This window comes from Saimiri boliviensis, chromosome 2, assembly GCF_048565385.1.
Source record: "Saimiri boliviensis isolate mSaiBol1 chromosome 2, mSaiBol1.pri, whole genome shotgun sequence".
Taxonomy (NCBI): domain Eukaryota; kingdom Metazoa; phylum Chordata; class Mammalia; order Primates; family Cebidae; genus Saimiri; species Saimiri boliviensis.
In genome coordinates this window covers 168,994,630-169,009,419 of record NC_133450.1, presented here as the reverse complement: position 1 = coordinate 169,009,419, position 14,790 = coordinate 168,994,630, and the positions used below count along the sequence as shown (strand labels likewise).

Below are 14,790 nucleotides of genomic sequence, written 5' to 3'. Positions count from 1 at the left end.
GATCTATCCACAAGAATATTTCATGTACACTTCAGAAGAATGTGTGTTCTCTTGCTAATGGGTGTGGTGTTCTACAGATATATGTAAGGTCTAATTTGTTTACAGTACTGTTGAGTCTTCTATTTATTTGTTGATATTCTTCCTCATTCTACCCATTACTGAAAGTGGAGTACTGAAGTCCCCAAATATTGTTGTTGTCTATTTCTCCCTTCAATAATGTCAGGTTTTGCTTCAAACAGTTTGGAGATCTGTTGTTAGTTGTATACCTGTTTACAATTGTTAGATTTTTCTGGTGGATTTTCCCTTTTAACAATATGAGATGTCCCTCTTTATCTCCAGTAACATTTTTATTCTAAAGTCTATTTTGTCTGTCATCAGTATATTCACTCCGGTTCTTTTTTTTAATCAGGTGCATGGTATTTTTTTTTCCATCCTCTGCTATTTTGAAACATTTAATATCTTTAATGCTTGTCAAAAACCCTGCATGACAGAGACTGTTAGCACCATTTTACAAATGGGCAAATGGATCCAGACAAAGAATATCACTAAAGTCACACAACTAAAATGAGATAGGCCTGGGATTAAAACGCAGATCAATATGCCTCCAAAATTCACGTTCTTTTTATTATGCCAGCTGACTGAAGTGAAGTCCCCATCAATATCACAGTATAAACATTTACAGGAATATATGTATAGAAAGCCAGATAAACTGCATACTTGGAGTGAGCTTAATATAAAGATTCGATTCAACTCTTAGTTCAACAACAATTCTCTTTCAAATATAGGGCTCAATCTTGACTAAAATATGAGCTAATATTTTCACACTGTTATCAAAATTAAGGTCAAATTGGCAGAAAAGATTGAATAGTGTAAAATTTTTCAAAGAACAAAGAAGAGATTTACTTACTCATCAGGCTTAAAAAGATGTTCATCTACCTGAAAATTACTATTACATTTATAATTATTAATATAATTTTTAAATCATTCTACAGAGATATCTGGCTAATAGTCTTATAAATAATATAGCCATTAAAAAGTTAGCCTATATTTAATAATTACATCATGAACTTGTTCTACAGTTGACAAGATTTTTTTCTAACAAATTGTTTCAGTTTTATTAATGAAGCTTCCACTCCTCATTCATACAGTGAGCGTATCAGGGTTTTGTTACGTTTTCTAAGTGATGAATTGTGATTTTATTTATTTATTTATTTATTTATTTATTTATTGAGACAGGGTCTCACTTTGTGCCCCAGGCTGGAGCACATTGGCATAATCATGGCTTACTGTAGCCTCAACCTCCCAGGCTCAAGCAATCCTCCCATCTCAGCCTCCCAAGTAGCTAGAACTACAGGTGCATGCCACCACATCCAGCTAATTTTCTAATTTTTTTGTAGATATGAGAATCTCACTATGTTTGTTGCTCAGGCTGGTCTTAAACTCCTGGGCTCAACAGTCCTCCTGCTTTAGCCTCTCACAGTGCTGGGATTATAGGTATTAGCCATGACATCTGGCCTATGCTTATATTTAAATTTTGTTCCCAAAGTTGCTAGTTCTCTTAACAGCCTGTTAATATACAAGGAATTTGAGAATAAAAACAGAATTCATTAGCTAAATAAACAAAACTGTTGAGATGAAAACAAAGTACTAACTGAAGGTAAAGTATTGTTTCTAATTTTTTATTAACATATTTTATCATGTGACATAAAGAATAAGTTTAGGTTAATGATAAATTACTGACACAACAAACTCTATAATGCTAAACATCCCCAGAAATTTAAAAGAATTGTAGAATAAAAGGACTCATTTCTTTGCCTCAAACAAAACTCACATACAGTATTTGTTGCCCTAGGATTAAAGGTCCCTTAATGCTATTTTGGCTAACCAGATGATGTTTAGATGAACATTTACTCATGACCCACCATGAACCAAGGACTACTTTAGATGCTGTAATGATGAGATGAATCTACAACCAGTGTAGACAGGCAACTAAAAATATCAAAATATTCAAAGAAAGTTCAAAAAATGTTGTGATTAACAAATTTGTTTTTTTTTTTTTTTGAGATGGAATCTCACCCTGTCACCCTGGCTGGAGTGCAATGGCACGATCTCAGCTCACTGCAACCTCCAACTCCTGGGTTCATAATTCTCCTGCCTCAGCCTCCCAAGATTTACAGGCATCTGCCACCATGCCCAGTTAATTTTTGTATTTTTAGTAGAGACAGGGTTTCCCCATGTTGGCCAGGCTGGTCTTGAACTCCTGACCTTGTGATCCACCTGGCTTGGCCTCTCAAAGTGCTAGGATTACAGGCATGAGCCACCATGAACAGCTGACAAATCTTAATGTATTATGAAAGAGGAGTCAATATTGGTTATGTGAAATGTACAAAGTTCCTCTTCAAAGTTTCCATTTTTGTTAAAGAATAAATGTTAGAAATAAGTTTCTTTTAAAAACTAACTTCCTTCAAGATTCCTTGCTTTTTGCTAATAACTCTTTGTTAAGCCCTATATAAATATACTTAAATATAATAAGGGAATGAGTACATTCTATGTCCTTTTACTTTAACCAAGTTATTTGTTCTGGCCTATAGCCTGCTCAGACATGTCCAAACATGCCCAGGCATTTCCTAGCTTACAGTCTAAACCTCTTCCTTATTTGGAAATGTTATTATTCTCCTAGTTTCCCATAAACAACCCCCTTCCTTTCTTTGTTCTCCATCACTCATTTATGTACTTAGGAAAGTTTTAAGTTTTTAGCCAATCAGGATGAGTCTAGATTGTGCAGTCCAGCTCCAGCCAACAGAGATAGGAGACAGCAGTAAGCACTCAATGTGTCAGGGATAAAAATCTATGCTTTTCTTTGTTTGGGGTGCTCTCATGACAATCAGGCTTCCAAGAAGCACCCTTCTGCAAAAAGTAAAATTGCCTTGCTGAGAAAATTCCTTGTCTGAGCACTAGTTCTTCTTTTTGGTACCAAGGAACAAGCATTTGCTTCTAACAGTTATAAAATATCTTTAACCAGAAAGAAAAATGAGATAACAAACTAGTTTTATTTGCACCTTGGGATACTATACCTCTCACACTGCTGAACTGAAAGCATTTCTGGCTTACTCTAACATGTCATTCTTTTCTGTCTGTTTCATAATCATCATCTCTTTTTAATCATCCTTCAAACCCTCATCCCTCATTTTTTTTGCTCACTCAGCATGAGTATCACAAATGAAAAGGCATGTAAATAAAAATTTCTAATGTAAGCCCTTGAAGAAACATATAAAAATGATATATAAATATTTATACCTCAAAATTGGTAAAGGGGCCTTGCTGATTATGAAAAAAAAATTGACTCAAGTCATAAATAACAAGGAAAACAATTAAGGACAATTTTAATAAGGTTAAAAATAATAGAAAAACAAACAGGTTTAAAAAAAGCCTTTCATCAATGAGTGTTTTTAATGAAATAAGTATTTTAAACATAGTTTGAACTTTTGCAACTAATACATAGTGCTTATAATTTCTGAACATTTTTGAACTCAAGCAAAACTTTTAAGTTTTTTATTTAAATATATGTTAAACAATTATGTAGAAATTTTAAGTAAAAACAAGGAAGCATCAGAGCCTAGAATCTCCATCATATACTTTTGCTCTCACAGCTCACCTTTTCATCATATCTTGTACCTAGTTACTATTATATGCACAGTGCATTTGTATGGGCTCAAAGAGAGCTTGCTAAGCTAAACAGAATTTGGTCTGAGTATCTTTCATTATCATTACCATCAGCAGCTTTTCCCTAATCATATCAATGATAACTAGCTAGTCTCTTAGTTCTCTACCACCTTGTTTACCCATGCTGCCTCCATGGATGTCAGTATTCCATGATCCCACTTGCTTATCTCACATAATGAAATGTTACCCTTCTTTACTTAGCTTTAGCAATCTGTTTATTTTTCAGCAGATGCTACCTTTCAATCTGAATATGGGCCTAAACATACAAAGATTTCTCTCTTGATCTCGTGCTCTCTGTCTCTCTCACACACATACATATACAACACCATTTTATTTTTCCCAGGTTAAAAATGAGATTTGGAATACCAAAATTTACTAACTTATATAGAAATAAATTTCAAAAAACTTAATGCAAAAGCTTTATGCCTATACCATAAATTCCCAAAAGGAATATTTAAATACACAAAGACATGTACTCAATAAATTATTTACTAGGATTAAAATTTAAGGGCCACTAAAAGAAACAGAAAGTGATATTTATATTAGCAAAAACAACACCCATGTATAAATACTACTCTTATTCTTGGTGAAAAACAGGAATCAATCCTTTTTTAGTAAAAATTCAGAATAGAATATTTGCTAGCCCATTAGTTTTGGAAACCTCCTACAAAATCAGAAACATGTTCTTCTAAAGCAAACCTAATAGTTCATTGGAAGTAAAAATATTATCAAGAAATATTACCTTCACCACAAAGTATAACCATCAAAGCACTTTGCAAAATCATATTTGATGCTAGCAATCATTATTATTATATAATCAGTTAAGCCCCCTAAAGTACTGAGAAAAAATATACACTTGACCATTTTCAATCACAAGTTCTTTAGAGAATAAAACATTCTTTGAGCAAAACCTCACGAGAACTAGAATTCCCTTTTCAATATAAAGTCTCTCCTAGAGCTGTAACTAAATATTACTGAGTGGCAGAAAACAAATCTCAAGAAATAATGGACTTAAGAAAATTTCATTGCAGAAAGCACAAAGCAAGTTCTAATAATACGAATTTGAAAATGACAGCTCCCCTGCTTCAAGAGAGGCAGATATATAAAAACTCACAGTAATGTCTAAAAGATCCAACTGGATCTGTTGAGCCTCAGATGGACTTTAATAAGCATGATCACTTAGCAGCTTAAACTAGAAATCAGTTTTATTTAGTAGTTGATTAAGTCATTATTAAATTCATAGATTTTGAAACTAAAAGCTCAATTTCTAATCAAAACTATTGATAGTCAAATTGTCAAGTTTCATATTCTGTGTTCACATCTCATGTTCACATTTATTTCAAACATGAAAATAAATTTGTTAAGTCCTTAAATGTCCTGTTGAAATTTTACTAATTCTATGACATTCAAAATAGTCATTATATACCATTAATTTATTAATCATATCTTTTAAATCTATACATTGAATAGAAGTAATTCATTAATATAAAAGTATAATCAGAATACAAAGAAATGATAAATGTTTGAGATAACATAGTAATTACCCAGATCTGATCACTTTATGTTGTATATATCAAAACATCACAATGTACCCTATAAATATGTTTTAACACAATTATTTTGTGTCAATTAAAAATAAAACAAATAAAAGTACAATTAAAGTTGGCTGGGTTTATATTTATTAAATACACACAAAAGATAACATAACAGTTTTAGATTTTTCTAAAATTATGTTCTATATTTATATATTATGTCTCTTGAAACAGGGGAGCTATTACTTTCCAACTGGTTTATTAGCACATTCTGTATCCTGGGCTAGATGATCTCTAAAGCCTCTAACAGCTCTGCCGCTGTAACCAGCCCAGGATACAGCAAAAAGCTATGCCGTACTAACACAAAGTTATCTCTAAGTTTCAAAATTTCCTTAAGTCTTTGTATCTTATTAATAACATCTTCACCTTACTAGTAAACCTACCGAGGATAGTGACTTTAATGTTCTTTTCCAATGTAACAGAGAAAATAAAGACCAAGACTCAAATAATGACCATGAACATAACCTAAACTAGAAAACAAGCTGGTACCTCAAAGGGAAAGAAAAATTACCTGTAGGTGATTTATGTTTCCTATATATAGTCTATAAAACACTGATACTATTACACTCAAAAGAAATATAACTGTGGAAAAGACACACTAGGGTACATAAAATCATGGGATGTCATTAAAACAATTTCATTTCCAAAAGCAAAAGGGAAATCTTCCTCATAAGTCATTCTCTCTTCAGTCAACAACAATTAAGAATTCAAAGCATAAATAATAGGCAGACTGTGAATGCAGAACTAGAAAAACTTCATTTCTTATGGCTTAAAATTTTAATTTGAAAGAAGTATCTTTCAAGAGAAATTTTTCAAACCTTCTTTCCCCCAAAGGCCACTAATCAACTGAGAAAAGTCAATAAAGGAATATGCACAAGAAAAACTATATTTAGGAAAAGTGATAGAATAGTAGCTTATAAAAAGAAAAACATTGTACTTACTATTTAAAGACATTTTCATTAAATAGCTCTTAAATTTCATATTATGTTCAGGTAAAGAAATAAAGGACAACAGCTCTGATAAGCATAAAACAAAACATTTTTTAAAAGCTAATAGGAAAGAAAACAGAGAAGACAAAGATGGAAGAAATAAGATGCAAAGCTGAGTTTAAAAGAAATGAAAAAATTAAGAGGAACATATTAATAGTCTGAGCCACCAAGTATGGTAAACTGTATATCACTTAGTCTGGCAACCTGAGTAAATTTTTCAAACATCCCATTCAGCAAGGAACTATTATATTATTCACAGATCTGCAGCTGCTTTTAGCCATCCATCAAGCTTTGAAGAAACAATTAACCTACAATTTTCAGCATCATTATCAAAACAATAGTGTTCAGTGGATTAATAAAATGAGTGCAGAAGGCCCGAACAAGCAAACAAAGGCTGCTGGTGAGCTGCCACTTGCCTTATTTTAGACCAACTATCACTCTGTAAAAGTTTTAGGGGAAAAAGCTGTTGGTACCAAGTAAAATTTTTTAATCACTCAATACCCATACGTTCTGTGGTGAGTTAAGCCAGTCTCATTTTATTTTGTATCTAGTCACTAAAGTGCTGGAAAACCAGAATTAGGAAAATTCATGCAACCTATATTGGTGATTATGTCTTAACTCTTCCATTCTTAGTTATAACCCTGTCTTATTTTCCGAACTATTGAGTGCAATGACTAATAAGCAAGCAGAGTAAATGCAGTACTCAGCTTAATGACCCTGACATATTTTTCTCCTTCCTGAACTAGGAGGCAAGAGCTAAAACAGCTCATGAAATTTAGGATAACATATTACAGTGAACAGATGCTACAGGAGACTACACAGAGGGCTCTTAACTTTCTAAAACACCACATTCAAAATACCAAACTGCAGGCTGATTTCTGGAACAAGCAATGATACCAATTCCTGAATCAGAGCACAGCAAATATCTTGAGGTAAATGGAAAATGCATATAATATTGGATCATTTGAAAAAACACTGAAGAGTTTTAACTGTATCCCATTACTAGCTTTCTATCTGGGCAGCACTGATTTGGTGACCAATTCCTAGTATAACCCAGGGCCACCTTTTTCAAGAAGGTAAATAATATCCATTGTCCTCAATAACGAAAATCACTAAAACTTTTGGGATATAACTGAAAGTGAAGTAGTCAAGTCTCTGAGGAAAGTATGTATGTATAGAACAAGACAAAGAAGTAATAGGTTATTACCATAAACTTTACACCCTCCCTGGGAGGTGTGGGGGGGCAGCCAGCAAACTGTAGAGAGGAAGATTCTCCATCAACCAAGTAAATCCATCAGACAATTGTTTATTGAGCCAAATACTATAGTGGAATCTAGGTATATAAAATGAAGTAAGCTAACCTCAATGCATTCACATCCTCTTGGGAGACATAATACACATCAAATTTCCGTGAGTATTATGATAAAGATGCTGAACTAAATACTAAAGAAATACTGTTGAAGAGGGACAGAATTTTAACTTAAGGTGGATGAGAGTGAGGAAGATAGAATCACAGAAAGCTTCACAGATTGCAAAATATCACAGCTGGGCATCACAGGATGTATAGAAATCTGTTTATGGAAAAGAAAAGGAGCATTTTAGTCATTGCAGGTCAAATAAATGAATAACCTGAATAAAAATAAGAATATATGAAGAGATGTATTTAGGTCAGGTGCAGTGGTTCATGCCTGTAATCCCGGTACTTTGGGAGGCCAAAACAGGAAGACCACTTGAGGCCACTTGTTTGATGCCAGCCTGGTCAACATAGCAAGACCTCTTCTCTGTAAGAAGCATAGTGGCACACATCTGCAGTCCCAGCTACTCAGAAAACTGAGGCAAAGGAGTTGCTTGAGCCCCGGAGTTGGAGATTACAGTAAGGAAGGGTTGCACCATTGCACTCTATCCTGAGCAAGAGTGAAACCCCATCTTTAAAACAACAAAGAAAAGAAAAGGTGTGTTTAGAAAGCAAGGAACATTCTAATGTGGCTGAAGCAGGATAGACAGAAGGAAAACGCAAAAGAAGAGGCTAGAAAAGTTAACACAAAGACAAAAGGAAAAGGTCCTGAGATTATACAAGAAGCGGAGACAGATATTGAGATGCTGATGAGTTTTAAATAAAGAGAGATTGACAAAAACAGATCAATACTTTACAAAGATAAATTTCTTTATAGTGTAAAAGCTAGATTACTGGGGAATGGAGAGAGAGTGACCAGGTACAAAACAATTACAAAAGGAAGTCTATGAAATCATCAGTTGTATTAATTACAAACCCTAATTACCCTTAATCTAAGTAATACTGTTTTATGCAGGATAAAAAAAGAAAAACCCTTGAATACATTTTTTTAAATTCTATAATTCAGAGTTTCTACTAATTCAGTTAGTTTTCCCAATTGTTCCAAATCAGAGAGGTTTCATTATGTGTATCTCTGATGTAATCAGCATTTCCACTTTTGAAAAATTTTGTTGTCCATGTCATTAAAACTACTTTCATACTATTAACTCATGGAATGTAGTGAGGAAAAACCCTGCTATACATCAAATACAACCCAGTAAAGTGATTACCTTAGAGTTTTCTTTTTTATCCTTACCATTACTAGTTCTTCCTGTAATTCACTGCAACTTTTTTCACTGTATTGGAGTCTCTTTGAAAGGTCTATAATGACTTTCTTCTGTTCCTCGATCTCTTCGTTTAGTTTCTTGTTTTTGGAGAAATACTCTCTTTCTAATCTGAAAAGTTAAAGTATCAGGCAGGTTTTTCAAACACGCTTATATCAACTGATATTATACACCTTTAAGACAAATGGCCGATGTACTACTTATCATATGTTCATGCTAAAAGACTTTCTAAAGCAACCTTTCCTTTTTCAAACAAAAAGCACTATATATTCTTAAATGAAAAACTTCAAAGCAATATTATTTCCCTTTGATAGTAAGTATTTATAGTATGCCCAAGACTACAGGCAAAATACTTTTGGTTAGTGTTAACTTGGCTTCGCCATCATTTTTGATAAGCAAAACCCATGTAGCATAGATTAGCTCAGAGTCTGTCTCAAGACTGAGAAAACAGTACTACCAAACAATTTTAAAATTAAAATACAACATTAGAAATGGAACAAATGTTTCAGATCTGAATGTCCATGTAAGTAGAACCACTTTGGTGGCATGGAAAAATCCAAAAGGAAGAATAATCAAAAATAATTCACATTCACCTTGAAGACATATGAATTTCTTTTCAAAGAATTTGCCTTCCTATTTAAATTTTGCTCAGATAGGCCGGGTGCTGCAGCTTATACCTGTAATCCCAGCACTTTGGCAGGCTGTGGCAGGAATATCATTTTAAGCCAGAAGTTCAAGACTAGGCTGGGCAACAAAGCAAGACTCCATCTCTACAAAATGATTTAAATATTAGCCGGGCACAGTGGTATGTGTCTATGGTCCCAGATACTCAGGAGGCTGGGGCAGGATGATTGTTTGAGCCTAGGAGTTCAAGGTTGCAGTGAGCTATGATTGTGCCACTGCACTCCAGTCTAGGTGACAAAGTGAGACCCCCATCTCATACACACATATATATATGTGTGTGTGTGTTGTCATATATATTTATACATATATATGACAACACACATTTACACACACACAGCCATTGGTATGTGTGCATATGTGTATGCATATATATACATATATATGCACATATACATACATATATATAATATATAGGCCACTGTGTGTGTGTGTACATACACACACACACACACACACACATATATAAGAGAGAATATACATACATGTATATAGAGAGCTCAGGTTAGTATTAAACTATTTACATTCTGTATGAACATATAATGAAAGATAGCTTGGAAGTATTTTTTTGGTAGATAATCCACCAAAGGGATAATTTTAATTCAAATTAAAATGTTGTCATTTTAAATCTGAGATCTTCCTAAAAATGTAGTAGAACTGTTTCCTCTGATTAAATTATAATGCAGGAGACAAGGTGGCTAAGTATAACGAAGTCTACGTTACTAGTATAATCAAATAAAGAGCTAATTTTTGAGTAGCACATGACCTTACTCTGAGCAATCAACATTATTTTCTCTGGGGTGGAACACAGACAATTCTAGTGTTAACCCTTTTTTATACCCTCCTTTGGATTAAGAATATTACAAGGCAGGGTAACTTGAATTTAAAATAAACATGTATAAAAGGACTGGATGCTACAGTTATGTAAATCTCTCAAAGTAGAACTAAACAATAAAAATGAGTCTAAGTGGAGAAAAGATAAGAGATGGGGAAACACACCTTGCTGTTAAGCATTCTGACAGACAACCCAAAAAAGCTGGCTCCTACCATGCTGCCAACACCTCCAACCAAGAGGGAGTAAGTGGGGCAAGAGTAGGGCAGGTTAAGGAGAGACCCTGTCTCTAAATTCTGATGGGAAAAGGCCAGGACTTAAAAGGTGGAGGATTTAGGCAAGAAAGGGAAGGGAGAAGAAAGTCTGTAGCTAGGATGCCTTCTTTCCTATTGGAGTCTCATTCTTTTTTTTTAAGACTTCATCTAAGAATTTGACAATAACAGGCTATTTTAACAAATCGCCATCTTTGGACTATGTTTTATACATAATGTAAACAAAAATAGTGCTACTAAGTTACAATACTGTTGTTCTGTTTATCCTTTTGAGTGATATATTTAGAAAAATAAATTCCTAAATATTAAGAAATAAATTTAAGCCGGGCGCGGTGGCTCAAGCCTGTAATCCCAGCACTTTGGGAGGCTAAGGCGGGTGGATCACGAGGTCAAGAGATCGAGACCATCCTGGTCAACATGGTGAAACCCCGTCTCTACTAAAAATACAAAAAATTAGGCCGGGTGCAGTGGCTCAAGCCTGTAATCCCAGCACTTTGGGAGGCCGAGGCGGGTGGATCACGAGGTCGAGAGATCAAGACCATCCTGGTCAACATGGTGAAACCCCGTTTCTACTAAAAATACAAAAAATTAGCTGGGCATGGTGGCTCATGCCTGTAATCCCAGCTACTCAGGAGGCTGAGGCAGGAGAATTGCCTGAACCCAGGAGGCAGAGGTTGCGGTGAGCCGAGATCGCGCCATTGCACTCCAGCCTGGGTAACAAGAGCAAAACTCTGTCTCAAAAAAAAAAAAAAAAAAAAAAAATACAAAAAATTAGCTGGGCATCGTGGCACATGTCTGTAATCCCAGCTATTCAGGAGGCTGAGGCAGGAGAATTGCCTGAACCCAGGAGGCAGAGGTTGCAGTGAGCCAAGATCACGCCACTGCACTCCAGCCTGGGTAACAAGAGCGAAACTCCATCTCAAAAAAAAAAAAAAAAGAAAGAAATTTAGATGCAGTTCATTCAGTATGATATATTTGACTAATGTTGTTTCAAATGTAAGTTTCAACTATACCTGAGGATTACTACGATCTCTTTCTCCCTACTATAGCCCAGCAATCAGTTATCACAGCTAATGAAGACTTGACTATATTTGAAAATTCTGATGGTTAATGGGTACAGAAATACAGTTAGATGGAAGAAACAGGATCTAGTGTTTGGTGGTACAACAGAGCAACTATAGTTAACAATAATTTATTACATATTTCAAAAGAACTAAAAAAGTGGAATTGAAATGTTTCTAACAAAAATAAATGATAAATTCCTGAGCTGATGGATAGCCCAATTACCCTGATTTGATCATCACACATTGTATGCTTGTATAAAAATATCACACGTACCCCATAAATATGTACAACTATTATTTACCCATAATTTAAAATTTTAAATATTAAAAAAACAAAAGATTATTGAAAACTTTTAGTTTTGTAAATATAAGTTTTAGATGGAAAGAATTATACTAAGAAATTTTGATTATAGAATTATGGAATATATGCATTCCATCTAAAATAATTTCATGCAGGTATGTCTATTGTTATAAAACTATGGACCAAAACTATAACTCTGCAATATACACACAGGTTTGTTGTTTTTTTTTTCCTGCCTTTTAGTGAGATCCTGCCTAGGTCTACCTGGCAAGAAACAGAAGCTTAAAAACCTTAACTAATGGCAGGTTCAGGCATGATGAATTGCTATATCAGTTCACACCAGGTAAAACAATATCCTAATCCAAAACTCCCTATTCTCAAAGTTGTAAGTTAAAGGTATGATTTACATTAAAGACCCTAAATCAATCAATTCTCTATTTGGAATATATTAACCAAAACTTAGAACTACCCTGAAACAACAGAATTTTTCTCAGAAATTCAGAATCTTCTTTTTAAAATGTGTAAGAAATTCAGAATCATCTTTAAAAAAATGTTTTTTGAAAATGATTCTGAAGTATAGTCAGAATTATAGGTAGAAAATGGAAAATGGAAGTACAGGTAGATCCTTCAAGTCAGATCATTCCTTCTTATACTATAGATAATAGGGATGAAAGTGGCTTTCATTTCACATACATGGAAAATGACAACAGGATGGGAAAAGGAAAGTCACAGAAATTTTCAATGATTATTGGGCTTTAATTATTACTTACTCTTATTTATTTATTATTTAACTTATTTATCATGACAGTTATATACAGATGAAGAACAGATAAGGGACATTATATTAAAGCATTAGGAGTGTCAGTTAGCTAGTGCCTAGTTGAAATATGTAACTAATATTTAGAATTGTCAGTTGGTCCTTACTGGAATACTAAACTTGAGTAAAATTTTTCAAGTACCAAAACACAAATAACTGCAAAATAAAACTTAAAGAAAAAATTGCTTATTAGAAAAGTATACAGGTTAGACTCAGAGCTTAATTGTTAGCAAGTAGGTTAAAATTCCTCCAGTCCAATCTTTACAAAATTTTCTTCTTCAATATCCATGACAGAGAATCATCCACCCTGTGTTTTGAATTTCCCAAGGTAGGGAGCTCACTAGTTCCCTGAAAGATGTCTATTATTTCATTGCTAGAGAGTTTTAATGATTGGGAGCTCATTCTGACTTCTTAAAGTTTTACTTGTAGGTCCTAATCATTACCTTAAAGCAAAAATAAAGAAACCTGCACTATATTTTACATAAAAGCCTTTCAAATATATTTATATGCAGAATAATATTGGAATATGTATTTGAATAATATTTGAATACATTCAAATATATTAAATGTGCACATTCAAGCAATGGTTCAAAGAAAATAAAGGAGAAATAAGTCCTTAAAATAACATTCACAGATGTCATTTAAGTCATACTAGAGGAAGCAAGAAAATTCATTTAAGAATTATTGTTTTAAAATATTATAAGCATTACTAATTAAAGAAACCACCATTTTAAAAGAGTTCTAAAGTCCTTCAGTCTTTCAAGTGCAATCTTCATGATTTTTGTAATCCTCACAAAAATTACCACTATTTAAGTAATACTTTCACTTAAGTTAACTCACTTCTTATAATAAATAAAGCATTTTTTTAACGATGGGGTCTCACTCTGTTGCCCAGGCTGGAGTGCAATGGTGTAATCTCAGCTCACTGGAACGTCCGTCTCTCCTGGGTTCAAATGATTCTCCTGCCTCAGCCTCCCAAGTAGCTAGGATTACAGGTGTGCACCACCAGGCCCAACTAATTTTTGTATTTTTAGTAGAGACAGGTTTTCACCATGTTGGACAGGCTAGTCTTGAACTCCTGAACTCAGGTGATCCACCTGCCTCAGCATCCCAAACTGCTGGGATCACAGGTGTGAGCCACCATGTCTGGCCAATAAAGCATTTTAAAAGGCATCTTTATATTGGGTCTGTAAATGGAAAACCATTACCTACTTGCCATAAATAGAAACTAATATAATTCTAATATGCCTATATATTATCATGCCACATATCAATGGTGGTATGAATTTCACCCTCCGGGGGAAAAATGGCTTAAAATGTCTACTACTGACTTATTTTTGGAAACATATTAAAGCACTATAAAATTCTTAAAGCATTTCACAGAATTTTGAAGATGAAAGGCTTTTGAAGTGAAAAAGGTTAAAATCAGTAGGAGTCAGAAAGATTTTAATTCTGCCATTTATGAACTGTATGTCCTTACTCTTGCTAGGCCTCGATTTCCACATTTGTAAAACTAGGATTTTTAAAAGTAGCTTCCTCATAGGGTGCTAGATCAATGAAACTGTGCAATACTAGGTATGCAGTGAGCCACAATGCATGTTAGCCACTAGTAGTAGTGTTACTGCTATTACTATTATTTCTGTAGTTTGAGAAAATGTCAAATATTATCTATCTCCATACAGACCATTTTACATGGCTTAGAAGTCTTAGCTCCAGATCATAGCCTTAGATCATAGCTCACTTCAGCCTTGAACTCCTGGGCTCAAGTGATCCTCCCACCTCAGCCTCTTGAGTAGCTGGGACTGTGAGTGCACACCACAATACCCGGCTGATTTTTTTATTTTTTTGTAGAGACAAAGTCTTACTATGTTGCCAAAGCTGGTCTTGATACTTAAGGATACTG

General features: G+C 34.1%; 1 protein-coding gene across 15 annotated transcripts in view; it reads right to left on the bottom strand.

Moving 5' to 3' along the window:
• CCDC171 (coiled-coil domain containing 171) overlaps positions 1-14,790 on the bottom strand; it is a 545,371-nt gene that overhangs the window by 453,208 nt on the left and 77,373 nt on the right. For all 15 annotated transcript variants that reach the window (XM_074394865.1, XM_074394866.1, XM_074394867.1 and 12 more), the window contains one exon: positions 8,893-9,031. In XM_074394865.1, the coding sequence (XP_074250966.1) occupies positions 8,893-9,031 (139 nt within the window). The remainder of the gene's footprint in view (positions 1-8,892; positions 9,032-14,790) is intronic.